Here is a 27,916-nt window from a genome sequence, read left to right on the forward strand (position 1 = left end):
GTTAAAGACTCCTCTTTGCACTGCACCTTTGATTAAATAAGCTTGTGTTAAACTGCAACAAAGAAATGGTATTTTCATGCCTTGGCTTGTTTATAGCTGTGAATTAAAAATCACTGGTTAAAAAAGAGGATTAATTTGACTTTTTCACTCTGGTGATTGAAGAAAATTCTAACATTTTTTTCCCAAGCTAGCCAATAAAGACCATAAAATGATGCTTTAATAATTTAAAGGCTCCCTTTATTGTTATCACTGTATGATAAGGGTACGACAATGATAAAGGTATTGGGTTTTGCATCATGATTTACAGGAAACATTTAAAATTAAAAAAACAAACATTCAGAGAAAGAAACTCAAGGTTAGACCCTAAAAATACACATGATATTGTAATGGAGAAAACATCCACCTGTCAAATCAGCAAAGCTGCTTAATCCTCCATGTTGTACCAAGAACGGAGCAAGCATCTGTTCTTCGGTTTCTATGAAATGTCCTAGATATTTTTTTCTGCATTTGGATCTTCAATCCTCCGGAAAATAGCCCGAAAATTTTGCCCTTTGTTGCGCTGCACTTTCTTTCCCTCCTCTGTGCAAATACCCAAGCGAGGAATGATGACATCATCTACCTGCGAAAAGAAATTATTTGAATGAAAACCAAAGATATCTTTCCTACATGTCAGATATACAAAAGAGAAAAGACATTCGTTGTGCATGTTCGTTTGAACAAAGAAAAATTGAGACAATAGAGCATTGAGGTACATTGCGGAGAAAAAAAAAGTTAAAAAAATAAAAGATTTATCTAAAGCCATGTTACAGAAAAATGAAACTTTAGCCGCTTTCACATACACCTGAACACTGTTTAAATCCTGGGATTTAAATGGGCAGCCCTTATATGTGGAAACAATTTCCCGAGTTTGACTGACACGGAGATGAGGCGAACATTTACCGAGTTACGTCTTGTGTAATGTCCTGGACTTTACTGGGAAGTGGTGTGTGTGAAAGCTGGTGTTAAATTCACGGATGACGTAAATAGCATGATGGGCCGAGCGTTACTTCCTCTTCCTCGCAGTCAGACGAAAAGCGGTAAACAAACATCGCAATTATCAACATAGCAAGCTGAAAATAGCTAAATTAAACTGAAAACATAACAAAATTTGCTACTTGATCGTATCTTTGGAAATGGAAAAACAACGGAGGGATGCGTTCAAGGGTTTATTAAATACAAACAAAAATACACGCGATCGCGGAAAAGGGGGAATAACACATTGGGTCTGTGACAGTAGGTCGACGGGGATCAATAATACTAATATAAGCGGTAGGCAGAGAGCCGATAAGACAAAATATACACTCAAAAACCAGCACAACATAGGGGATTTCAAAACAAGGGCGGCAGACAAACAAGCTAGCAAACGCACAAAATTCGAGAGTACAAGGTGTCGAATGGCACCCAGCAAGTTAATATCTCGGCTAGTGCTGCAACGGTTAATCCATTAACTCGAGTATTCGATTAGAAAAAAATATTCGAATTAAATTTTGCTGCTTCGAGTATTCGTTTAATTAAAGTGGCGTTGTCCTGGTTTATTTTTAAAGTGTTTGCATTGAGTTTTATTGATTTGGGTGGATACATTGCCTTTTAGTCTGCCTCATTTCACATAGCTGAATCCAGGTGCTCCCTGTTAAGACTAACGTAAATGAAATTTTTGTTTGAGCTAATCTTTCTTTTGAATGCATTTGTAATTTAGTTTATAGGTATATTTAGCCTATTTTTGTGGAAATATGTGTCTGAACCATTTGTTAAGAGCATTGTTAAAAAGTAAGCATTTTATAGCATTTGAACTAGCAGACTTTTGCTATGTAAGTTAGCCAATTGTTCTTTTGTTGTACATGGATCCTCCTTCATTTTTTTATACTATTTGAGGCTCAGCTTTGGTAATTTAATTTTTCATGTGTCTTATCTGATTATTCGAACTAATGGTTCATCGATTAATCGACTACTAAAATAATCGATAGCTGCAGCCCTGATCTCGGCACTCTTCTCTTGGATCGCCTGGGCTTAAATACAATCTTCATGAGCTTGAATTAGCTGCAGTTACGACATAGGGAACGTTCCCACGACCAGCTCTGTAACAAAATACAATCTGACCAACACTATGTGACAGCTGATGCTGACCAAAAATGTCAGGGTTATACAATCGCGCCAGCAGCCCTCCACAGAGTCCCCGTACAGAGAGCGCCAAGTGGGCAACATGGGACAAGTCCTTGAAAGTGTCCAACCCGCGTCATTCCCGGGATTTCTCTTCATGCGTGAAAGCAATGATGGGAGTAAATCCCGTGTCACCTTACATGGGAATTTACCGGGATATGGGTGTGAAAGGGGCTTTAAATATTTTTGGACCATAATTTGTTACACAATGTAAAATCAATAAACCAAGCAATTGTATAATAGGTCAAAGCAAACTGTTAATAATGACAACTTAAAAACCTAGTTCCTAGTATTATTGGGTAGAGGTGGGAATCTTTGGGTACCTAACAATTCGATTACGATTCAGAGGCTCCAATTCGATTATAAATCGATTATTGATGCACCAAACCCCCCCGCTTTTAATTTTTTGTACACTACGTTTTGTACAGCTACAACATTAGCCTGGCTCATCAAATATTTCAAATAGATCTTTGTTATGGTTGTTTTTGGGAAGCAAAATGTGAAAAAAAATGTCATGATATGACGTAATTTTGCCATGGCACGACATGGTGAGGGAGTCGGACTCCGATGCAGCCCATCACCACAGCTACAAAAAAAAAAAAAAAAAAAATAATAATAATAATACATTTTATTTATAATCCTAGGAGAAACACTGTAACCTATATTTTTTGCAGCCTGCAGCATAGGATTTAAGAGTCTAGGAACTTTAATAGTACAGGACTGTCTCAGGAAATTAGAATATTGTGATAAAGTTCTTTACTCTCTGTAATGCAATTAAAAAAACAAAAATGTCATACATTCTGGATTCATTACACATCAACTGAACTATTTCAAGCCTTTTATTATTTGAATATTGCTGATTTTGGCTTACAGCTTAAGAAACCTCAAAAATCCTATATCAAAAAATTAGAATACTTCCTCAGACCAAGTAAAAAAATAATTTTATAACAGCAAAACTAAATCAAACATTTGAAAATGTCCATTGATGCACTCAGTACTTGGTTGGGAATCCTTTTGCACGGATTACTGCATCAATCCGGCGTGGCATGGAGGCAATCAGCCTGTGGCATTGCTGAGGTGTTATTGATGCCCAGGATGCTTCGATAGCGGCATTCAGCTCATTTGCATTTGTAGGTCTGGTGTCTTTCATCTTCTTCTTAACTATACCCCACAAATTCTCGATGGGGTTCAGGTCAGGGGAATTAGCAGGCCAATCAAGGACAGTGATGCCATGGTCAGTGCACCAGTTACTGGTGGTTTTGGCACTGTGGGCAGGTGCCAGATCATGCTGGAAAATGAAATCCTCATCTCCATAGAGCTTTTCAGCAGATGGAAGCATGTAGTGCTCTAAAATCTCTTGGTACACAGTTGCATTTACTCTGGACTTGATGAAACACAGTGGACCAACACCAGCAGCTGACATGGCTCCCCAAACCATTGCTGACTGTGGGAACTTCACACTGGATTTCAAGCAACTTGGATTTTGCTCCTCTCCAGCCTTTCTCCAGACTCTGGCGCCTTGACTTCCAAATGAAATGCAAAACTTGCTTTCGTCTGAAAAGAGGACTTCGGACCACTCTGCAACTGTCCAGTGCTTCTTCTCCATAGCCCAAGTCAGACGCTTCTTCCGCTGTCTTGAGTTCAGAAGTGGCTTGACCATGGGAATACGGCTATTGTAGCCCATTTCCCGGACACGTCTGTGAACTGTGGCTTTTGATACCTGGACTCCAGCTTCAGCCCACTGTCTTTGAAGCTCCCCCAAATTCTGGAAGCGGCTCTTCTTCACAATTTTGTTAAGGCTGCGGTCATCTCTCTTGGTTGTGCAACGTTTCCGGCCACATTTTTCCCTTCCAACAGACTTTTTGTGGATATGCTTTGAAACTGCACTCTGTGAACAGCCTGCTCTTTGAGAAATTTCTTTTTGTGTCTTACCCTCCTGATGGAGGGTATCAATGATGGTCCTCTGGACAGCAGTCAGATCAGCAGACTTCCCCATACTTGTGATTTAGTTTACTGAACCAAGCTGAGTGTTTTTAAGGCTCAGGAAACCCTCGCAGGTGTTTCGAGTTAATTAGATGATTCAGGTGATTAGTTGAATAGCCTACTTGTATACTTTTTCATGATATTCTAATATTTTGAGATAGGATTTTTGAGTTTTCTTAAGCTGTAAGCCAAATTCAGCAATATTAAAATAATAAAAGGCTTGAAATAGTTCAGTTGATGTGTAATGAATCCAGAATGTATGACATTTTTGTTTTTTTAATTGCATTACAGAAAGTAAAGAACTTTATCACAATATTCTAATTATCTGAGACAGTCCTGTATATACTGTACTGCTCATCAATGGCTCTCATATTTATGACATGGGAGGAGTTCGGCGAGGCCATGGAAAACAACTTCCGGATGGCTTCGAGGAAATTCTGGTCCACCATCCGGCGTCTGAGGAGAGGAAAGCAGTGCACCGTTAACACTGTGTATAGTGAAGATGGTGTACTGCTGACCTCGACTCGGGACGTCGTGAGTCGGTGGGGAGAATACTTCGAAGCCCTCCTCAATTCCACTGACACGCCTTCCTTTAAGGAAGCAGGGTCTGGGGACTCTGAGGTGGGCTCTTCGATCTCTGGGATTGAAGTCACTGAGGCGGTTGGTAAGCTCCTCGGTGGCAACGCCCCGGGGGTAGATGAGATCCGCACGGAGTTCCTAAAGGCTCTGGATGTTGTAGGGCTGTCATGGCTGACACGCCTCTAAAACATCGCGTGGACATCGGGGACAGTGCCTCTGGATTGGCAGACCGGGTTGGTGGTCCCTCTTTTCAAAAAGGGGGACCGGAGGGTGTGTTCCAATTATAGAGGGATCACACTCCTCAGCCTCCCCGGTAAAGTCTATTCAGGGGTGCTGGAGAGGAAGGTCCGTCGGGAAGTCGAATCTCGGATTCAGAAGGAGCAGTGTGGTTTTCGTCCCGGCCGTGGAACAGTGGACCAGCTCTACACCCTCGGCAGGGTCCTTGAGGGTGCATGGGAGTTCGCCCAACCAGTCTACATGTGTTTTGTGGATTTGGAGAAGGCGTTCGACCGTGTGCCTAGGGGAGTCCTGTGGAGGGTGCTCCGGGAGTACAGGGTACCGAGCCCCTTGGTAAGGGCTGTTCGGTCCCTGTACAACCGGTGTCAGAGTCTGGTCCGCATTGCCGGCAGTATGTCGAATTCGTTCCCAGTGAGGATTGGACTCCGCCAAGGCTGTCCTTTGTCACCGATTCTGTTCATAATTTTTATGGACAGAATTTCTAGGCGCAGCTGAAGTGTTGAGGGTGTCCGGTTTGGTGGCCTCAGCATTTCATCTCTGCTTTTTGCAGATGATGTGGTGCTGTTGGCTTCATCAAGCCGTGACCTCCAACTCTCATTGGGGCGGTTCGCAGCCGAGTGTGAAGCGGTTGGGATGAAGATCAGCACCTCCAAATCCGAGACCATGGTCCTCAGCCGGAAAAGGGTGGCATGCCCTCTCCGGGTCGGGGAGGAGATCCTGCCCCAAGTGGAGGAGTTCAAGTATCTTGGGGTTTTGTTCACGAGTGAGGGTACGAGGGAGCGGGAGATTGACAGGCGGATCGGTGCAGCGTCTGCAGTGATGCGGACTCTGCATCGGTCCGTTGTGTTGAAGAAGGAGCTGAGCCAAAAGGCGAAGCTCTCGATTTACCGGTCGATCTACGTTCCTACCCTCACCTATGGTCACGAGCTGTGGGTCGTGACCGAAAGAACAAGATCCCGGATACAAGCGGCCGAAATGAGTTTCCTCCGCAGGGTGTCCGGGCTCTCCCTTAAAGATAGGGTGAGAACCTCGGTCATCCGGGAGGGGCTTGGTGTCGAGCCGCTACTCCTCCGCGTTGAGAGGAGCCAGTTGAGGTGGCTAGGGCATCTGGTTCGAATGCCTCCTGGACGCCTCCCTGGAGAGGTGTTCCGGGCATGTCCCACCGGTGGGAGGCCCCGGGGTCGACCCAGGACACGCTGGAGAGACTACGCCGCTCGGCTGGCCTGGGAACGCCTTGGAATCCCGCCGGAGGAGCTGGCTGAAGTGGCTGGGGAGACGGAAGTCTGGGCTTCCCTGCTAAAGCTGCTGCCCCCGCGACCCGACCCCGGACTAAGCGGAAGATAATGGATGGATGGAACTTTAATAGTATATACTGTAATGCTCATCAATGGCTCTCATATTTATGCTTAGGGGCCGTTTACACGAAAATGGCAACAGGGTTGTCAAGGAAAAATTTTTCCAGATAGCCATATCGTTTACACAGGGGCTTTTGGGGAGTTTGAGGCTACGTCTACACTAGAACAATATTTTTTTTTTGCCTTGCAATTCAGACAATATTTCATACCAGTCCGGACTGTGTTTAAAGTGCATTTATAAACGCCATGCTCCTGCAAGGGACTCCTCACTTTGCGCAGACTACGCCTGCGTAAAAAGGCGCAACCTCGTGTGTGACATCATCGTATCCGCTGGTCACCTCTGAACGGAAGCTTATAACATATCAGTTGATAGGACACGGGGCTCGAAGCTGATCCGTAGGGGTGCTATTTTCAAAAACTTAAAATTCAAATATTTTCAAAACCGAAGCCCCTAACAACCTAAAACCAAAACAGGCACCTCCTTTCAGCATATATGAGTCTCCAAAAGCAGCAACATAAAAAAAAAAAAAAATTTCAACAACTAATAAATCACTCATTTTTCACATTAGAAACCTAATACTTGAGGAACACGTTCAGAATCATCTTCTAAATTACTAATTGTTTGCCAAAAAATGGGCAGTTGGCCGAAAATTACCTGATCATTTGAATGTGAAGTTACGCTATTGTGTATGGATACAACATGGCAGCCATCACAAAACAAAGAGCTTTTTAAATTGAAAATTCTTGTATATACATGCGTAAATCGCAGAATTTCTATAGATATGAACATAAAAGAGTCTAGATTCTTGGTTAAAAGCAAAAAAAAAAAAAAAAAAAAACGGGCAGTTATCATTCATTTTACGTAAATATTTTAAGCTAAAGTTACAACATGGCAGCCATCACAAAACAAAGAGCTTTTAAAGTTGAAAGTTCTTGTAAATAAATGCGTAAATCCTAGAATTTCTACAGATATGAACGTAAAACAGTCTAGATTCTTAGTTAAAAGCAAAAAACGGGCAGTTATCACTCATTTTACGTAAATATTTCATGTTAAACAAATTTTTTCCCCATTCGTTTTTCTTCACAACGTTTCAAAGTGCATGCATGGTGCTATTTTATATAATAATTACCTTGAATCCTCGACCAAATCCCTCTTGAGACACTCCTGCCTGCTTGTATGCAGTAAAACTTCTGTCCTTTTCCACCTAAATCAGTCGTTTGAACGCAGCGTGTGTAGCAGTGAAAGCTTCACAAAGCTCTGCCTGGCCCGGCCCCCAACGGGAAGGCGTGGCGCATTGTCTTTAGGAGCTATCCAGTCAACTAATGGTGAAGTCTATACTTATGATTTTTCAGCGATGTTCAATGTCTTCTACATATTTAGGCATAAAATGTACAAGCTCTTTCAGTTGTAAAAAGCAGAGCAGGAAAGCAGTGTCTTTACCATTCGCCTCCATTGTTTACAATGCCATAAAGGCGATGGCGCACTCCGTGACGTTACGTTCTTTGTATCCGATTATTATACGGATAGCCTGGCTATTCTAGGTGGCATAGGCGCCGTTCATAAAATTACGTGCCCCCTAACACATGTAATAACATCTCTGGACAAGAGGTCAGTTAGCCGAAATGCTGTATAGTCTAATTACTAGGGCTGCAGCTATCGAATATTTTAGTAATCGAGTAATCGACTGAAAATTCTATCGATTAATCGAGTAATCGGATAAAACATTTATTTTTTAGGTAAAGAGCAATTATAAATATACATGAGAAAAAAATACATTTAATCCAATATTGAACAATTTTCAGTCAATCAATGTCTTTATTTTCGATGTACATTGTTGGAAACAGCCAACAATGGCATCTCAGATGTGACTAGAAAAAAAAAATCACTGCTTTAACTCAAAAAACTTCTAGGTCTTATTAAAAAAAACATATTTCTTACCTAAAAACGTAATTACGCTTGATAACACACATCACCTGAAAGCTACGTGTTTTTCCCACGTGTTTCAATTTAATTTCCATTTGTGTCAAGCTATTTTTTAGTTCTAGTTAAGTTTTAAGTTACTCTAAACTGTAAGTACTGATAGGATTTTGAGTTTTTGCAGTGTTCAAAATAAATGTATGATACCTGCTGTATTGGAGCACATTAGGGACCAGTGCTACTTGGTGTTTATTCAGCAATGACTACTGAGCTAAAACTGACAGTTAGCTTTATTATGTTTTAATTTTACACCCTCATCACTCTACAGCGCTGTGTTTTGACAGATTAAATAAAGCCTGTATGTAAGACACGTTAGCCACGCATCAACAGTGGTCATAATCAATAGAAACCTAGCCCTCCGAAGGGCTAACGTTACGTGAGCGAGTGACAGTAATGTTATATTTATTAGCGAGGAGAAGTCTACTGCTTAAAGATGGCGGCTGTTTACTAACGCTGCCCAGACGCGGCCGAGTCTGTCATTTTGCATCTAGTCCTAAATGCATGCGATATCTATGAGACGCATTGGACACTACCTGCTACCACATCACACAGGCGTAGTTTTTAGCAACGTCGTCGTAGTTTGTAGCAGCTGTTGGCTGCGGTAAGGTTTTTTTTTTTTTTTTTTACTGCTTCTTCCTCTACGCACGTCACGTCAGCGCGTTGTCCCCCATTAAGAGTAGTCTGGGCAAAACGTGATGCTTAGAGCTGGCAAAATTAAACGATTCCTCAAAGTGAATAAAATTACTCGGATCAGTTTTTAAACTCGAGTTACTCGAGTTGCTCGAGTATTCGTTTCAGCTCTACTAATTACACTTATCCGTCCTAGTGTAGACGTAGCCTGACAATGCAAAAATTTGAAAACGCCCTACAGAGTTGAAATCCTGACAACGCTCTCCCTTGCCGTCGTTGTCTAAACAGTTGACAATGCAAAATTGAGTTTTGGGTGACAACTGACTTCCGCATTCCAAAACGGTACGTGGCGATAATGCTCCAATATATTTGTCAGTGAAAGGGGTGAAGATACTGATGACGTGGACAGTCCAACAGAGTATGAAAACATGTATTTAAGTAGCTACCTTGTACACAGCCTAACTCAGTGTTTCTCAATTATTTTCTGTCACGCCCCCCCAAGGAAGACGTAAATGTTTCGCGCCCCCCCAACTCTCTGCCGCCACTGTAAATAGTATCATTTGTCTATAAAATTACTATTATAAATACGCATCTGCCTAACATTGTGTCCTTTTTTTTCTAATAAAGAAAAAAAGTATCATAGATCAACTTATAATAAAGTATAACTTTATTAACATTGTTTTGTTTGTAACAGAAGACTTGACGTGCATCAATTTGCCTGAATTTTAAAAAAAAGTCACATCCAAACTGTAAAAAATACACTCAAGGTACATTTTTGACCATACAGAAAAATAAAATGTAATAAAATCAGTAAATAATAACAAATTAAAATTGATTAGAAACATTCACTCATGAGGACAATATGCCAAAAAATTTGACCGAAAAAACAAAACTGAATAAAAGAAAGAAAAAAAAAAGAGTGTCCTTGGACAGGACAGCTTTTATTTTTGCGGCTCACAGTATTTACCTCCTTTGCAATGGTGTGGAGTTATTTTGCAATGAGCATGCTAACAATGCTCGCTGGATTACTGATATAACACTGACAAAGCAGGACGATTGTTGGCAATATTCGGCACGTTTTCACTGAAAAACAATCAAGCGCCTTATCAATGAGATTGGGGTCTAATGTCTTTAAGTGGCGTCGTAATTGATTTGGCTTCTGGCTGTCCGCTATAATTATTTTTAGACACAGTAAACAGTGGTCTTTCCTCATCACCCACTACATTATAAAGTCAAAGCTAAAAGGCAAACGGCACGAAAAAAGCGCATTCTCGGTGGCCGAGGTAGAACCGTAGGTGAGGGCGGTCGTCGTGACGATCCCAAGCCGAAAATGGCACTTCTCGGGCGGCAACGTGAGAACTGAACAAGACAGTGAGTCGCTGCGTGAGTGAGTCCGGTCGGAAAACGGCTTTCGAAAACGGCGGTGGCACACTGCTCTTCCTATCTGTCTTCTGTGTGTGCTGAGTGCTCTTCCTTAGTTCAAAAATACTGCGCGCACTCTGAAAATGAGAGCACCACTACCACCTACTGAGTGGATGTGCAAGTACACTTTATTCCAGTACGGCAAAAAAACAAAAAATGCATGTTCCCCGAGGTCACATGCGCCCCCCCTGGCATCGCTCTGCGCCCCCTCAGGGGGGCGCGCCCCACTATTTGAGAAGTACTGGCCTAACTGCGTTCAACATTATTTATGAATCCAGCCAACTATTCACTACTCTACTTACAGCCTGATGCACTTTGCCATTTTGTTATTTACCAGGACAAAAGAGGAAACAGCAGAAGGGTTACACGAAGGAATCAAGTTTTGGTGTTGCTGCCACCTACATATTGGGAGAGCACACTACATCGGCAAATTGGAGGTTTCGTGCACTTTTGTGCGTCCGTGTGCACGCAGCTTTCCCCCAACACAATGTTTGTGTAAACGCGGAATAATTAGAGACATCCTGATCCGATCACAAGATTGGAAATCGGGCTGATCGCGCCGTTTTTCAGAGGATCAGAATCGGCTGAAAAGGATGGAGTTTTTAATTAGAAATATATTTATGTTTCTCTGCTTCATGCGTGTACAGCTGCTTTTCCTCCTCACCAGTGCACTCTGCAATTTGCGTGTTAAAGTTAACGATGAGTGACAGCCGTAAGAGCTTTGATGTTGCAAGAGAAGCCTGGGAGCGCTGCACTTATACAGGGTGACTGTAAGATGTGCTTTAATGCTTTTGCACAATAACAGTATTTACAATAACAGTATTTACAATAATTAATGCAATTATGTGTGTTTAAAACTAGGTGTTATGATTATGTTTTCTCTATTCACTTATGCTTTAGTGTTTACACAATGAAAAGAGTGAAGTTTCTGTTTTCAGTAAACGTCACCATAATGTTTCATTCTGGTTTCTGTTCTCAGGAAATGATACAATCTCGATAAAACAAAACTTACGCATGTGCAATGAATGCTCTCCCACTTCTTAATAAAAGGCTGCTCTCCTCAGGGGGAGGGAAGATAAGCTTGTTGTGAGCCACTCGCTCCGCATCAACCTTTCTCCTGACGGCCGTCAGCGTAAAAACCTTATCTCTGTCTCCGTTCTGATCCTTGTCTTCGTCCTCCTCTAGGTCTTTATTATTTTGCTAGATACAAGTAAGTTTAGACCTAACAGTGACCCAAAAAAAAGTTTACACTGCCATAATACAACTTAAATGCCATGTTTATTCATCTTAGAATTAGAATTGAATCACAAATTATACATTATTGTAAAGAACATGTACAGTACACTCTATTTTTCAATGTGTCCTCCCTTAAGTGTCACAACAGCCTTCAGGCGCCTGCTGAACGCTTGACAGGTCTTCTTTATGTAGGATGCTGTCATCTTTTCCCAAGATCTAACAATGGACCTCTCCAAGGCTGCCACAGAAGTTTGTGGCTTCTTACAGGCAGTCATCCACAGTTGCCCATATGCTATAATCCAGGGGATTGAGATCTGGACTCTGGGGTGGCCACATATCACCTTGTCAATCAACTTTTTGGTCCGCCCAGATCTTCACTTCCAGACCCAGGTTTTCGTGAGGCTGTTCCAGTATCTTTCAGCTTCTTTTTAACTTTGTAGACTGCACATCTGGATATTCTCAGATTTGCTGCAATCTCAGTAGGTGTCAGACCGGCGCGCAGCAATTCAGGTACAGCTAAAGTTTTCTTCATTTTCAGCAGAAGCACAGGAATTGTAGAGACGAGAGATTACCAGCTGCATTGAGTGACCTTAATGTATCACTTAACCATGACAACCTATTTAGATACAGTGCCTTGCAAAAGTATTCGGCCCCCTTGAATCTTGCAACCTTTCGCCACATTTCAGGCTTCAAACAAAGATATGAAATTGAAATTTTTTTTGTCAAGAATCAACAACAAGTGGGACACAATCGTGAAGTGGAACAACATTTATTGGATAATTTAAACTTTTTTAACAAATAAAAAACTGAAAAGTGGGGCGTGCAATATTATTCGGCCCCTTTACTTTCAGTGCAGCAAACTCACTCCAGAAGTTCAGTGAGGATCTCTGAATGATCCAGTGTTGTCCTAAATGACCGATGATGATAAATAGAATCCACCTGTGTGTAATCAAGTATACATGCACCTGCTCTGTGATAGTCTCAGGGTTCTGTTTAAAGTGCAGAGAGCATTATGAAAACCAAGGAAAACACCAGGCAGGTCCGAGATACTGTTGTGGAGTTTAAAGCCGGATTTGGATACAAAAAGATTTCCCAAGCTTTAAACATCTCAAGGAGCACTGTGCAAGCCATCATATTGAAATGGAAGGAGCATCAGACCACTGAAAATCTACCAAGACCCGGCCGTCCTTCCAAACTTTCTTCTCAAACAAGGAGAAAACTGATCAGAGATGCAGCCAAGAGGCTCATGATCACTCTGGATGAACTGCAGAGATCTACAGCTGAGGTGGGAGAGTCTGTCCATAGGACAACAATCAGTCGTACACTGCACAAATCTGGCCTTTATGGAAGAGTGGCAAGAAGAAAGCCATTTCTCAAAGATATCCATAAAAAGTCTCGTTTAAAGTTTGCCACAAGCCACCTAGGAGACACACCAAACATGTGGAAGAAGGTGCTCTGGTCAGATGACACCAAAATTGAACTTTTTGGCCACAATGCAAAACGATATGTTTGGCGTAAAAGCAACACAGCTCATCACCCTGAACACACCATCCCCACTGTCAAACATGGTGGTGGCAGCATCATGGTTTGGGCCTGCTTTTCTTCAGCAGGGACAGGGAAGATGGTTAAAATTGACGGGAAGATGGATGCAGCCAAATACAGGAACATTCTGGAAGAAAACCTGTTGGTATCTGCACAAGACCTGAGACTGGGACGGAGATTTATCTTCCAACAGGACAATGATCCAAAACATAAAGTCAAATCTACAATGGAATGGTTCAAAAATAAACGTATCCAGGTGTTAGAATGGCCAAGTCAAAGTCCAGACCTGAATCCAATCGAGAATCTGTGGAAAGAGCTGAAGACTGCTGTTCACAAACACTCTCCATCCAACCTCACTGAGCTCGAGCTGTTTTGCAAGGAAGAATGGGCAAGAATGTCAGTCTCTCGATGTGCAAAACTGATAGAAACATACCCCAAGCGACTTGCAGCTGTAATTGGAGCAAAAGGTGGCGCTACAAAGTATTAACGCAAGGGGGCCGAATAATATTGCACGCCCCACTTTTCAGTTTTTTATTTGTTAAAAAAGTTTAAATTATCCAACAAATTTTGTTCCACTTCACGATTGTGTCCCACTTGTTGTTGATTCTTGACAAAAAATTAAAATTTTATATCTTTATGTTTGAAGCCTGAAATGTGGCGAAAGGTTGCAAGGTTCAAGGGGGCCGAATACTTTTGCAAGGCACTGTATGTTTCAATGGCTTTTAAACAAGCAGTCAACTGAGTGTAAACTTTTTTTTGGGTCACCCTGTAAGACGCCACATGTTTAAATCATCAATGAGCTTGATAAACTACAGCGCTAGTGTGAGTGGCAAGTCATTGTGTGTGTTCAAGTGTTCTCAGCAGCGTGAGTGGATTTGAGAGGACTCACTCAGTGAGGCATTTAATAAAGGCAAGTATATTTCTACGTTATTCTTGTTAAAAAAAATTGGTGGGACAGTAAAATGTTTAAAACTTTTTTTGTGGAACAATTTTCTTGGTATCGGAGAGGGACTCGGTAGGGCTGAGCGATATTGGGAAAAAACTGAAATTGCGATTTTTTGGGGGTTTGTGATATATTGCGATATTAAAACTAGAAGAATTTTCACCCGACTTGAATAGATCTGTTTGGGAAGACTTTGATTGACTCACTATGATGACAACGTATACATTGGATATGTCCCGATCCGCACACATGATCGGAAATTAGGCCGATCGCACCATTTTTCAGAGGATCGGAATCGCCCGAAAAGGATGGGGTTTTTAATTAAAGAATTATATTTATGTTTCCCTGCTTCATGCATGTACAGCTGCTTTTCCTGTTCACCAGTCTTGGCAGTTTGCCTGTTAATGTTAACGATGAGTGACAGCCGTAAGAGCTTTAATGCTGCCAGAGAAGCCTGGGAGCGCTATACTTGTAAGACGCCGCATGTGTCACTCATCATTGAGCTCGATAAACTCGATAAACTTGATAAACTTTGGGAAGACTTTGATTGACTCACTATGACCACAACGTATTCATTAGAGATGTCCCGATCCAATCACATGATCGGAAATTGGGCCGATCGCACAACTTTTCAGTGGATGGTGAAAAGGGTGAAAAGGATCGGGGTTTTTAATTTAATAAATATATTTTTCTGCTTAATGTTCGTAAATCATCTCACGCTCCTGAAAAGCAGTACGACCAAACTGTTTTCTTGGTCATCAGTGCAGCTGGCATTTGGTACATAAAGTGAACGATGATTGACAGGTTGTAGAGCTTTGATCTTGCCAGAGATGCCTCGGTTGCTTTACGATCGAAGGAACAAATGTGTTGATCATTTTGAGATTGGTACACAGTCTGAAGTGTTCTGTGATAACTCATTCATTGTGTAAGGGAGAGGCTGTTCTTGGCAGCGTGAGCGTCAAACCAAAAAAAATTTAAAAATCGATATCGGATCGGGACTTGGTATCGACAGATTCTAAAAATCAGGTGACTTGGACTCTGATTTGGGTGCAAAAATATGTGATCGGGACATCCCTAGTATTCATATAATACCGTTTAATCCAAGCTAAGGGCATTTTTGCATTATTGTGTAAGATTATTGTTGGGTAAATGTGGCCTTAGATGTAATGTCGTAAAAATTGCTATCGCCATCAATGGCAGCCAATTAAATGATTGTCAAAGCGTTTTTACTATGACAACATTTCAGTCAGTTTTTCCTTTTACCTTTCAATCATCAGCAGAACAATGAGTGAAAAAAACACTGGGAGGTGGTGAAAAGCCCTTTTTATTGCAGTGACCCAATGTTTCATGGGGGGGTGACTTGAACAACTAAACTTCCAACATGCACTGAACTGAACAGTTTGAAAGGCTCATAAGAGAGCTTGGGGAGTTTAAATATTGACCAGACATTCTCACTTGAACACCTCACAGAAAAGTGGAACACTGAAAAAAATGTGCGACCTCTGTGGAGCAGACAGAAAACAAATACAGTTGTGTGTGACCTGCAAATACAGCGTAAAAAAAAACTCCACGTACCAGCTCTTCATCGGGGACCTGTGTAAATAACGGATGTTCACTGAAGTGCTTCACCATCCAAAGGTGGACCTCCTCCACATCTGTGATGGTGTAGACTAAACCCTAAAGAGACAAAAATCATTTCAGAAAGATACTAGAGTTGTCTGATAATTACTTTTCAAACGATAAGTATATATTCCGATATTGTCCTCTAAAAATCCGATACCAATAAACGCGGCCGTGGAATTAACACATTAGGGCTAATTGTGTTGTGATGCCCAGGTTAAATGGTCTGCTCACATAACACATCCCAAGTATCTTAATTTGGGGACATCTAATGGTCAATAAGCATGCTGTACTAAGCTGTGACAGCCCTTGTACAAAGGCAGAAGGCTTCTACATTCACTTTCAAGGCAACATACACATTGGCCCAAAATCGATCATGAAAAACTGATATATAAATATATGAAATATTATCCGATATCATTTTAAAATGCTCAAGTTATAGATGATGTATGATTTGTATTGTTTAAAAAAATACCAAATGCAAAGCAATAACAGGACTTATGTGGTGTGTTAGTCTAACTTTTTAATTGCCACACAGCAGAGCAAGAATATAAATTTGCAGCAAATACTCTCCATAACCTCTTTCACCAACAACCCTGGCCGAACTTGCCGTCTCCTAAGCATAAAAAGATGATTAACTGTTGAGATATATCACTTCAACGTGCTTCCTTGACAGCAGTTAGTACATTGGTGAGTTTTTCCACCGAGGATAGCTTCTACAGAGGGAAAAAAATTATGATTTGACTATGTAATAACTAAACTATGGCAAAAAAAAGTCAGAATAAATCCATCAGAGTTTAGTTTTACATTAAACACCAGCAATTTCCTAAAACTTGGCCAAAAAGAAACCGTTATATTTTGGTATAGACCTGGCTAAAGGGATTTTCCCCATTTTGTAGACCTCGCTACATTAGTCATTTTACTTAATTTCACCAAAGAAATTGCACTTAATATTATGACAGCATTAAGAGACATGCAAGATGTAGGTATTTCTAATGATGTACAAGTTGGTGCAGATCCAAATTAGGGTTACGCAAACTTTGCAGAGGCCTGTGGTCCACAGGGAGCCAGTTCCAGTTATTAGGCTTTCAGTGCAAATTGCTTCTGAATGTTTCATCACATGTGCAGAGCAATGATCCTTGGCAGTATGATAAAAATAACACAGAGACAACACAGAGGTTAATCCACGATGTCACTGCTGTTTACTTTGGAGACTGCGCAGATAGGTTTACAAGAACAAGGACTTCTTAGAAAACCCAGTCATGCCACACATTACAACATTGTACTGCACTTTAGCTTACTTTTTTTTTCCAGGGTAGCCCAAATGAGGACATGAGACTGAATGCACGTTATCTGCCCTCTCAAATGTGACTTATGTCCAAAACAGATCTACAGATTGTGTCACTCATTAACTTTAATTCACATTTTGGGAGCGAACTGCAGACTTCATTGACAGCTGTCCCAACTGCCAGCACAATCATGGCTGGGTGCCAAAAGACGCTGCCAGACCTTGTACACACACACGCACGTGCACACCCACACATGCACACACACGCCCAACACAAACCCATAACTATTAAGCTTAATTTCGGCACAATCCATTCTTTGTTAGCGAGAATGAATTGGTGACTGGATTGAAAGCTTAAAGTTGCAAGGTCAGATGTAGGCATGTGCCGGTCTGAGATTCTGACGGTGTGATAACCTTAAGCAAAAATATCACGGTTTCACGGTTTGCACCTCTAAAATGTGTTAGAGATATCTGGGTTAAAAAAAACAAAAAACAAAAACAAAAAAAAAACCCTATAAATTGAAAAAGACTTATTTTTCAAAACATTAGCAAATTGGAACATAAGTATAGTGTAAAGATACACGATAATATCGGTCACCGATAATTATCGGCCGATAATGGCAATTATGATGCACACAGATAATCCAGAAAAAATTCAACCGATAATGCAATCCGATAACTATATACTTGATTTAGCCTCCAAATGTGCGCAACCGAAGAATTCAGCACACCGCCTCCTCAACCCCTCCCCTCTCTGAAGCCCCTGAGGGAGGTGGGGTGGAGGAGGCGGAGTTACATGACAAGAAGTAGTTGAATATTATGGCGGCTGTTACTAAAAAAAAAAAAAAAAAAAAACGACGCTCTCGCCATCTGCGAAACATGTACCTCAGAAGTTCCACGAGGCGGAAAGAAGGCGTCCACATTCAAAACCACTAACCCAGCATCCATTTAAAACTGCATCACAAAGATTTTTGGAACGAATACGAGGCTGCTGCTAGCGGGAATGCTAAAGCTATTGTAAACACAAACTAAGTTAAACTACGGGGCGTGTGACGATACAGAGTCGGGTTGTTTGGGAATGCAGCCCAAGGCGGGTGGTAAACTCGTATCTAAGGCTAAACACCGGCACGACTGGAGACCGATGGTCGGCATGTAGCCGTCTTCCGACGGAGCCCGCCGCTCTGGCCGGTCCGGCAGGTCGCCGCTGCCTCGCCGTTGGCGGGGCGGGCCGAGCCCGGTCCCCCGGCTTCGGGACCTCTGACGAACACCTTGGTTTCTCTAACGTTCCCCCACGGCGTGCGAGCAGAGCCAAGCCCCGAATACGCCGCGGCGTACCGGCCGGTGCGGGTAGATTATCCGATACGCACGTAAGCTGCCGCCGCCAAGACAAGACACGATTTTATTTTTACCGAAATGACCCGAGAGCCAAAGCCCTGGATAAAAAAAATAATGCAGTTTATACGACCACCAATCTTCATGAAAAACATGCCAATCACATTGTCACCACAGACATTTGGAAAAGTGATGTCCAGTAAGCAAGCTTATTATGACGGCACAGTGGTTAGATGATAATTTAAACATGGAGAAAACGAAGTCAGCCAGTCAATAATTTATTCCGTATGTAAAATGACGAGCGGTCAAATGACTTCGTAACGCTGCCTTTATTTTCGGCTCAACAAAACTCAGGCACAAAAGAACACACACTGGGATGCGAGCTCCAACTCAGTCCAAATAGTACTGCCTTGTATCAGTTTAGCTGCTGTAAAGCAAATGTCGTGTATGCCGCAAATGTAAACAAAGCGCTGCAGAATGGGTACATGACATCTCGCTCTTTTGACTTAATCATTTTCACAGTGTGCAACAAAGCATATAACATTAGCAATCACTTTTCAAATTAATTTAACTTATTTGTCTGCTCAATTACAGTCACAGTAGATAATCAAAACCTATTGGCACTTATTAACACTTATCAATTTTTATATGCACATTCCTGTTGTAATGAAATAATAATATTCTGTAGCCACAAACATTATTCAAAATCTTTCCTTCTTCCAAGTTTTTTTTAGGATTAAGTATAACAATGTATTGCTTAAAATAAGGCTGTTAAGATTATTTTCAGCTAGCTATTTTTCTTCCAAGAAATCTGAGGGAAATACACTTGAAGCGCTGGCAGATAATTCCACTTATTTCCAATAAATTTACACTTAAAATTGACTAGTTTTAAGGAGGTGTGTTTTGCAGTGTATTAATGTTACATATGTTAGGAATGGCTTACTTTTAAAGGCATTTCTGTGCAACTTAGGTATTTACTCTAAGTAATTGTTGCCAAAAGTTTACCATTACACATATACAGTGGGGAGAACAAGTATTTGATACACAGTCAATGGGAAAACCCATTGGCAGTGTATCAAATACTTGTTCTCCCCACTGTATATGTTGGAATTGAATACTTGTTCATATTTTATGTTGAAAAAAAGAGCAATAAATGATATTTTTGCACAGTAATATTTTCTTTTGTGTATACTTTAAAATTATACATAAATCTTTTAATAGAATTATCGGCTTGACATTATCGGTTATCGGTTGGAATGAGGAGGAAATTATCGGTTATCGGTATCGGTTGAAAAAAGTATTATTGTGCATCACTAGGATAGTTTTAAGTTCAAATAAATATACATAAAAAAAAAACCATTAAGTGACATATTTTAAATACAATTAAAATAAATGCAGCCCTTTAGGTGGGTCTAAACCCACAGCCACAGCTCAACATTATTAACATCAGAACAAAAATAATTCAATTATTTTCCATAAAAAGCACGTGTGTATGACTCGTATCATGTATATATTATACACACACACACACACTATTTCTCAGCAGAGACAGTTGCCAGGGGAAAAAAAACACCACATTCTACCATCGCTAAGCACACCAAACACGCTGGAGTTAACTCTCGTAGCTGGTGGGAAACATTCATGATAGTGTTTACGAACCTTTTATTTTTGTGTAAATGCGAAATCATATCAGAGGTATTGCCTTCTGAGCAGCCATCATCCGCAAACAAGTTATACATGTCGGTTGGCCCTCCTTCTCTAAGCTGCGGCCGTCTGTAACTGACGTATTCCCAAACCAGCGATTTCGTTTTCTTCGATGGGGGACAAAGTTTAGGAGTTTGAGCAACTGAGCAACAACCGGTGGGGGAGGTTTGAGCCTCGCAGCTGCAAGCGAGGGATTTCTCCCTGCAATTTTGGCACATTAAAAATGGCTAAAAAATTCTTGCAGTTTTGAAACTGTGTCGTGTTCATAACACGGTATACCTTAACACCTGTAATTTTGCACATGTCTAGTCAGATGTAGGAAAAATCACATATAGGATTTCTCAACTAGGGGTGTGACAATATATCGAAACGGTGATATATCATTATACTTTGCATCCCAAAAGGTTATCGATACGCTCATTCCAAGAATCGAGAAAAGGTATCAATGTTTTAAAAAAAAAAAAAAAAAAAAGAAGGAAGGAACCAACAAGTTGCTACCAAAATCTTACTACATAATAGTATTTCAGTTAACTCAATGGCAGCTGTCACTCTTTCTGATTTTCAGGGCATTTACAGGTCACTTTCTGTTAATTTTAGGGCATTTACAGTTCAAATGGATTGGATGTAAACTTACAGCAGAAGGATGAAGATAGCTTGTTTTTCTGTTTATTAGTTGTTTTGTAGAATGATTTCCTGACCAATGTATCGGTAATCGCTGTACTGCTATATCGTGAGATCATCGGTATCGTGAGCTTCATATCGGAAATCGTATCGTATCGTGAGGGACCAAGAGGTTCCCACCCCTATTCTCAACTGTAAAGTTTATTTAAAAAAAATGTGTATACAGTATCAACCCTATAACTATAAAGTCTAAACCAGGGGTGTCAAACTGGTCCTCGAAGGGCCTCAATATTGCAAAACATCGTCCTCGATGAAATACTTTCGTTATCGTCACTGTTGACGAAAATAATAATGCTTCAGGCAAAAACATGTCGCATTTGGACAGGCCAAACAGTTACACAGCTCCTTCCAACTACTGGAGTTTCACTCTAATCTAAATACAGTAAATCCACAGAAATACTACCAGTACTACCGAAATTAATATTAGGGTTGCACTGAAATAAAAATTGATAATCAAAACAAGGATACCAAAGCCAATTTGATTTTTTTCAGGGTAGACACAATTTCTGAGAATATATCTTTTAAACAACTAAAATGAGTTTACACAAATGTTTAATGAATGTGCTTTATGTGCTACGTACGCCGATTCTCAGTGTGTAGGCATACTCTGCCAACAACGTGGGACTGATGATCCTCCATTTGTGCTTGGTCTTCTTAAAATGAGGGTCCGGGAATAGGAAGAACATCTTACAGAGCTGAAAAGAAGGGAAAATATTCAGAAACCATTTAGTGAGCCCCACAAGTGATCAACTTTTAATCACTTTGACCCACACACAATTGTAGTTTTTATTTTTTTAAATATTTACTTTGACACCATATAATGTAACCTTTAAACATGGCAGCCGTTAGACTTTGTGGTCAGTTGTAAAACACGGCTGTTTGCAAACTGGAATTTCTCTTTATAGGTCCTTATAGTTTCTCACGTCAAGTACACATATTGTTAATATTAGTCTGCCAGATCCATTAAACACATTCAAATCACTTTTAAAAAAACATATACACTACCGTTCAAAGGTTTGGGGTCTAAGCGATCCCAAACTTTTGAACCGTAGTGTACATAATGAAAAAAAAAATATATATATATACAGTGGGGCAAATAAGTATTTAGTCAACCACTAATTGTGCAAGTTCTCCCACTTGAAAATATTAGAGAGGCCTGTAATTGTCAACATGGGTAAACCTCAACCATGAGACAGAATGTGGGAGAAAAAAAACAGATAATCACATTGTTTGATTTTTAAAGAATTTACTGCAAATCATGGTGGAAAATAAGTATTTGGTCAATACCGAAGTTCATCTCAATACTTTGTTATGCATCCTTTGTTGGCAATAACGGAGGCCAAACGTTTTCTGTAACTCTTCACACGTTTTTCCACACACTGTTGCTGGTATTTTGGCCCATTCCTCCATGCAGATCTCCTCTAGAGCAGTGATGTTTTGGGGCTGTCGTTGGGCAACACAGACTTTCAACTCCCTCCACAGATTTTCTATGGGGTTGAGATCTGGAGACTGGCTAGGCCACTCCAGGCCTTACGAAGCCACTCCTTTGTTGCCCTGGCTGTGTGTTTGGGATCATTGTCATGCTGAAAGACCCAGCTACGTCTCATCTTCAATGCCCTTGCTGATGGAAGGAGATTTTCACTCAAAATCTCCTTCGATACCTGGCCCCATTCATTCTTTCCTTTACACAGATCAGTCGACCTGGTCCCTTTGCAGAAAAACAGCCCCAAAGCATGATGTTTCCACCCCCATGCTTCACAGTGGGTATGGTGTTCTTCGGATGCATTTCAGTATTCTTTCTCCTCCAAACATGAGAACCTGTGTTTCTACCAAAAAGTTCTATTTTGGTTTCATCTGACCATAACACATTCTCACAGTCCTCTTCTGGATCATCCAAATGCTCTCTAGCGAACCGCAGACGGGCCTGGACGTGTACTGGCTTCAGCAGGGGGACACGTCTGGCAGTGCAGGATTTGAGTTCCTGGCAGCGCATTGTGTTACTGATTGTAGCCTTTGTTACTGTGGTCCCAGCTCTCTGTAGGTCATTCACTAGGTCCCCCCGTGTGGTTCTGGGATTTTTGCACACCGTTCTTGTTATCATTTTGACGCCACGAGGTGAGATCTTGCATGGAGCCCCAGATCGAGGGAAATTATCAGTGGTCTTGTATGTCTACCATTTTCTTATAATTGCCCCCACAGTTGATTTCTTTACACCAAGCGTTTTACCTATTGCAGATCAGTCTTCCCAGCCGGGAGCAGGTGTACAATTTTGCCTCTGGTGTCCTTCGACAGCTCTTTGGTCTTGGCCATAGTGGAGTTTGGAGTGTGACTGACAGAGATTGTGGACAGGTTTTTTATACCGATAATGAGTTAAAACAGGTGCCATTAATACAGGTAACGAGTGGAGCCTTGTTAGAAGAAGTTTGACCTCTTTGACAGCCAGAAATCTTGCTTATTTGTAGGTGACCAAATACTTATTTTCCACTCGAATTTGGAAATGAATTCTTAAAAAAAAAATCACACAATGCGATTTTCATTTTTTTTCTACCACATTCTGTCTCTCATGGTTGAGGTTTACCCATGTTAACAATTACAGGCCTCTCTAATCTTTTCAAGTAGGAGAACTTGCACAATTGGTGGTTGACTAAATACTTATTTGCCCCACTATATATATATATATATAAATATATATATATATATATAGTGTCAAGTATGAATATAAAGACACGGTGGCAATTACTAGTGATTGCAGAAGCTCAGTGCTTGCTGATGGAAAATTGGGGTTGGGGAGGATAACCATTTATTGCATTTTTTTCCCTTCTTTTTTTAATACAAGCAAACCAAAAACAAATTTAAAAAAGTGTTTCTGTCTGAAGAAATGTTTAATTAAATGGCAACCCTATTTTTTCAGGAATGAAAAAACCCCCAAAACATATCAATACATCATGTATTTCCTTATATTAAAGGCTTATTTCCACCGCATGCAGAGCGTTTACGATCTTTCGGTGAATGCCAGCCAAAATAAATTTTAGTGCTGCAACGATTAATCGATTAATTTCTGTAATTCGATTAGAAAAAAAGCTTCAAATCAATACAGTGCTACTTTGAGGATTTGTTTAATTAGAGTGCTGTTATAGTGGTTAGTTTTGAAAGTGTCTGCATTTAGTTTTATTGATTTGATGATTAGGGTGGAAACACTGCTCTAGCGGCAACATTGAATGTGACATAACTCATTTAAAATGGTTGAATCCAGCTGCTTCCCATTAAGACCAACAAAAGTAAGTTTTTGTTAAAGCTAATGTTTTTTTCAGCATTTGTAATTTACTGTAGGTTATAGGTATATTTAGCCATTGTTTTTGGGACATACAGTACAGTGCAAAAGATTTAGGCAGGACACCTGCCTAAAACTTTTGCACAGTACTGTATATATATATTTTTTATTATTAAATTTAATAGGATCATGGAAGCCTCCACTTGGGGAAAATATATATATACAGTATATCCTGTATATACATAATATAATAAAAATATACAGTACTGTGCAAAAGTTTTAGGCAGGACACCTGTGTTGGAACAATTTGTTAAGAGCATTGTAAATTTTTCATTTTGCTATGCAAGTTATCCAATTGTTCTTTTGTTATTCTTTTTTTATACCGTTTGAGGCTAAGCTCAGATATTTTAATGTATTTTTAAATGAAAGTGCAATCCTGCATAGTTTGAAGAAACACTCGAGAGTTTTATTTTGTATTTGCATTTAACGCTCTTTTGAAAGTGCAATCTTGGCAATCTTTGTTTTACATCTAAAATGAATTCTTAATCCGATTACTCGATTATTCGAACTAACCAATTGATAGACTAATCGACTACTAAAATAATCAATAGCTGCAACCCTAATAAATTCTCAGCCATTGAAATCAATAGATGTATTTCCATAGGACAGGAGTTGCGCATGTGTCCTGCGTGAGCTCTGTGGCAGACACAAGCCTTACGCGGGGCTCTTACTTCTGCCAGACGTCGCAAACATAACGCATCAATTCAGCTAAGCGCAACACGAGCGGCAGCAGAAGTTCTACAGACTAAAAGAATTGCTAAATTGTTCTTCACATGTTAATAGGATCCTGTTCCAACTATGATTTTAAAAAAATCTTTTAAATTCACAAGTTTTAGTCAATATGGATGATGAAAAACAGATTCTGGATCTCCAAACCATACAATTATTTATTACACAAGAAAAGAAGGGACACGGTAGCTGAAGAGCTGGGAGTTGATGGTATACTGTTGATTAAACTAACAGTTCATTAAAATATTAAAACAGCCAACATTCCATCCATCCCAAATGATGAATTATAGTTTACATTGGCCGTTTGATGACCGTTTGCAACGGTGCAAGCATGACCGAAGAACCCAATGTTGTAGGCTGACAAACAGACTTAATTTTATCTCTTAATTTCGGCTTTTGAATTTGTCCGTAGATGCTGACTCAGGCCATCTCAGGTGAACATTTAATCCACTATAAGCGCATGAATTTGGCACAGTACAGTATGTGATCTAAAAGGAGTTTTAAAAGTCATAGATTAATACAGCTAAATGGAAAAGGTAAAAGTGGCTTGCACAAAAGTACTCTTAATTGAGCTAAAGCGACAATCCCTTCAATAAATCACTCCATTGTAAGTAAACCCTATATCAGCGGTCTCAAACCGACTCCACAAAGGGCCGCAGTGGGTCCTGGTTTTTGTTCCAACAGATCCAGCACAAACAGTTCAACCAATGAGGTTTCTACTAACATAAGCAGCACCTGATTGCAATCAACTGATTACACTTGTAAGAAACCAGATTGGTGAAAAGGTATTTGTCTCGTTTGGTTGGAATGAAATCCAGTACCCCCTGCGGCCCTTTGAGGACCGGTTTGAGACCACTGCCCTATATGTTTTGTAGATAAATCCCTCTTGAACACGAGGATTTTTTTTTAAGGGTTTAGGGTCCTGTTGAGCTGCTTAGACACATATATATGCACACTAAGATATACAGTGGGGAGAACAAGTATTTGATACACTGCCGATTTTGCTGGTTTTACCACTTGCAAGCCATGTAGAGGTCTGTAATTTGTATCATAAGTTCTCTTCAACTGTGAGGGACGGAATCTAATACAAAAATCCAGAAAATCACATTGTATAATTTTTAAATAATAAATTTGTATTTAACTGCATGAAATAAGTATTTGATACATTACCAACTAGTAAATATTTCGGCTCTTAGTTCTTTTTTAAGAACCCCTCCTGTTCTCCACTCATTACCGGAAGTAACTGCACCTGTTTGAACTTGTTACCTGTATAAAAGACCTGTTCACATGCTCAAACAAACTCCAACCTCTCCACAATGGCCAAGACCAAAGAGCTGTGTAAGGACATCAGGAATAAAATAATAGACCTGCACAAGGCTGGGATGGGCTACAGGAAAATAAGCAAGCAGCTTGGTGAGAAGGTAACAACTGTTGGAGCGATTATTAGAAAATTGAAGAAGTTCAAGTTGACGGTCAATCTACCTCGTTCTGGGGCTCCATGCAAGATCTCACCTCGTGGGGCCTCTCTGATCATGAGGAAGGTGAGGGATCAGCCCAGAACTACACGGCAGGACCTGGTCAATGACCTGAAGAGAGGTGGAACCACAGTCTCGAAGAAAACCATCGGAAACACATTACGCCGTCATGGATTAAAATCCTACAGCGCATGCAAGGTCTCGCTGCTGAAGCCAGTGCATGTCCAGAAATGTCTGAAGTTTGCCACTGACCATCTGGATGATCCAGAGGAGCAATGGGAGAAGGTCATGTCGTTGGATGAGACCAAAATTGAACTTTTTGGTCTAAACTCGGCTCGTTGTGTTTGGAGGAAAAAGAAGGATGAGTACAACCCCAAGAACACCATTCCAACCATGAAACATGGAGGAGGAAACATCATTTTTTGGGGCTGCTTCTCTGCCAAGGGTACAGGACGAATGCACCGTATTGAGGGGAGGATAGATGGGGCTATGTATCGCCAGATCTTGCCTGACAACCTCCTTCCTTCAGTGAGAGCCCTGAAGATGGGTCGTGGCTGGGTCTTCCAGCATGACAACGACCCAAAGCACACAGCCAAGGCAACTAAAAAGTGGCTCCGTAAGAAGCATCTTAAGGTCCTGGAGTGGCCTAGCCAGTCACCCAGATCTGAACCCGCTAGAAAATCTATGGAGGGAGCTGAAAGTCCGTGTTGCCCAGCAGCAGCCCCGAAACCTGAAGGCTCTGGAGAACATCTGCATGGAGGACTGGGCCAAAATCCCAGCTGAAGTGTTTGCAAACCTTGTCAAGGACTACAGGAAACGTTTGGTATCTGTAATAGCAAACAAAGTTTTCTGTACCAAATATTAAGTTCGACTTTTGTGATGTATCAAATACTTATTTCATGCAATTAAATGCAAATTTATTATTTAAAAATCATACAACGTGATTTTCAGTTTTTTTGTATTAGATTCTGTCCCTCACAGTTGAAGAGAACTTATGATACAAATTACAGACCTCTACATGCTTTGCAAGTGGGAAAACCAGCAAAATCGGCAGTGTATCATATACTTGTTCTCCCCACTGTATGCCATTATCTGAATATCTTTAACCCTCAAGCGACCAAACTATTTAAATGGTTAATATTACTGACTAGGGTCATTTGTGACCCCATTGACTTTATATTGGAATATTTCAATATTTTAGAGTTCTTTATATGTATTTCACTCCTTAATATACAGGTGACCCAAAAACAGTAACACTTTAACAATTGGATAAAACCAAGATTGACGGAAGGAAGACTATTTTATTTACAGTGATTTAGACCTTAAAACATGCCATTTAAGAAACAATGATGGAATTTATTTAAATGACATCCTCCTGTATAATTATTATATATATTGCATATTTCATCCTGAATTCCTTATGGTTACTAAAACAGCAGATTGTTTACTTGCTCAAGGTCATTGTCTCGCAGTCCAGCAACTTGCTCATGTCTGCCAAAACGCAGAAATTCTCATTTTTTTCAACTGTAGTCAACTGCAGATTTTAAGAATGCATTCACGCAGGAGGATGCCATTTAAAGAACCTAATTTTTAAATGAAAATTCCATGGCTGTTTCTTAATTGGCATGTTTTAAGGTTTCAATTACATGAAAAAA

At 40.5% G+C, this 27,916-nt stretch overlaps 1 protein-coding gene across 3 annotated transcripts in view; it reads right to left on the reverse strand.

The window, feature by feature from the left end:
- Nucleotides 1-239: 239 nt before the first annotated feature.
- The window catches only part of mettl1 (methyltransferase 1, tRNA methylguanosine), a 33,518-nt gene continuing 5,841 nt past the window's right edge, over nt 240-27,916 (reverse strand). Inside the window, exons 4-6 of one of the 3 annotated variants that reach the window (XM_057846152.1) lie at nt 21,308-21,421; nt 15,677-15,778; nt 240-619 (exon numbers count right to left, since the gene is read on the reverse strand). In XM_057846152.1, coding sequence (XP_057702135.1) covers nt 488-619; nt 15,677-15,778; nt 21,308-21,421 — 348 coding nt within the window. In that variant the 3' untranslated portion in view covers nt 240-487. Of the gene's footprint in view, nt 620-15,389; nt 15,604-15,676; nt 15,779-21,307; nt 21,422-27,916 lie in introns of those variants that run through there. The other 2 variants (XM_057846151.1, XM_057846153.1) reach the window with 2 other exon arrangements.

This window comes from Corythoichthys intestinalis, chromosome 9 (assembly GCF_030265065.1).
Source record: "Corythoichthys intestinalis isolate RoL2023-P3 chromosome 9, ASM3026506v1, whole genome shotgun sequence".
Lineage (NCBI taxonomy): Eukaryota > Metazoa > Chordata > Actinopteri > Syngnathiformes > Syngnathidae > Corythoichthys > Corythoichthys intestinalis.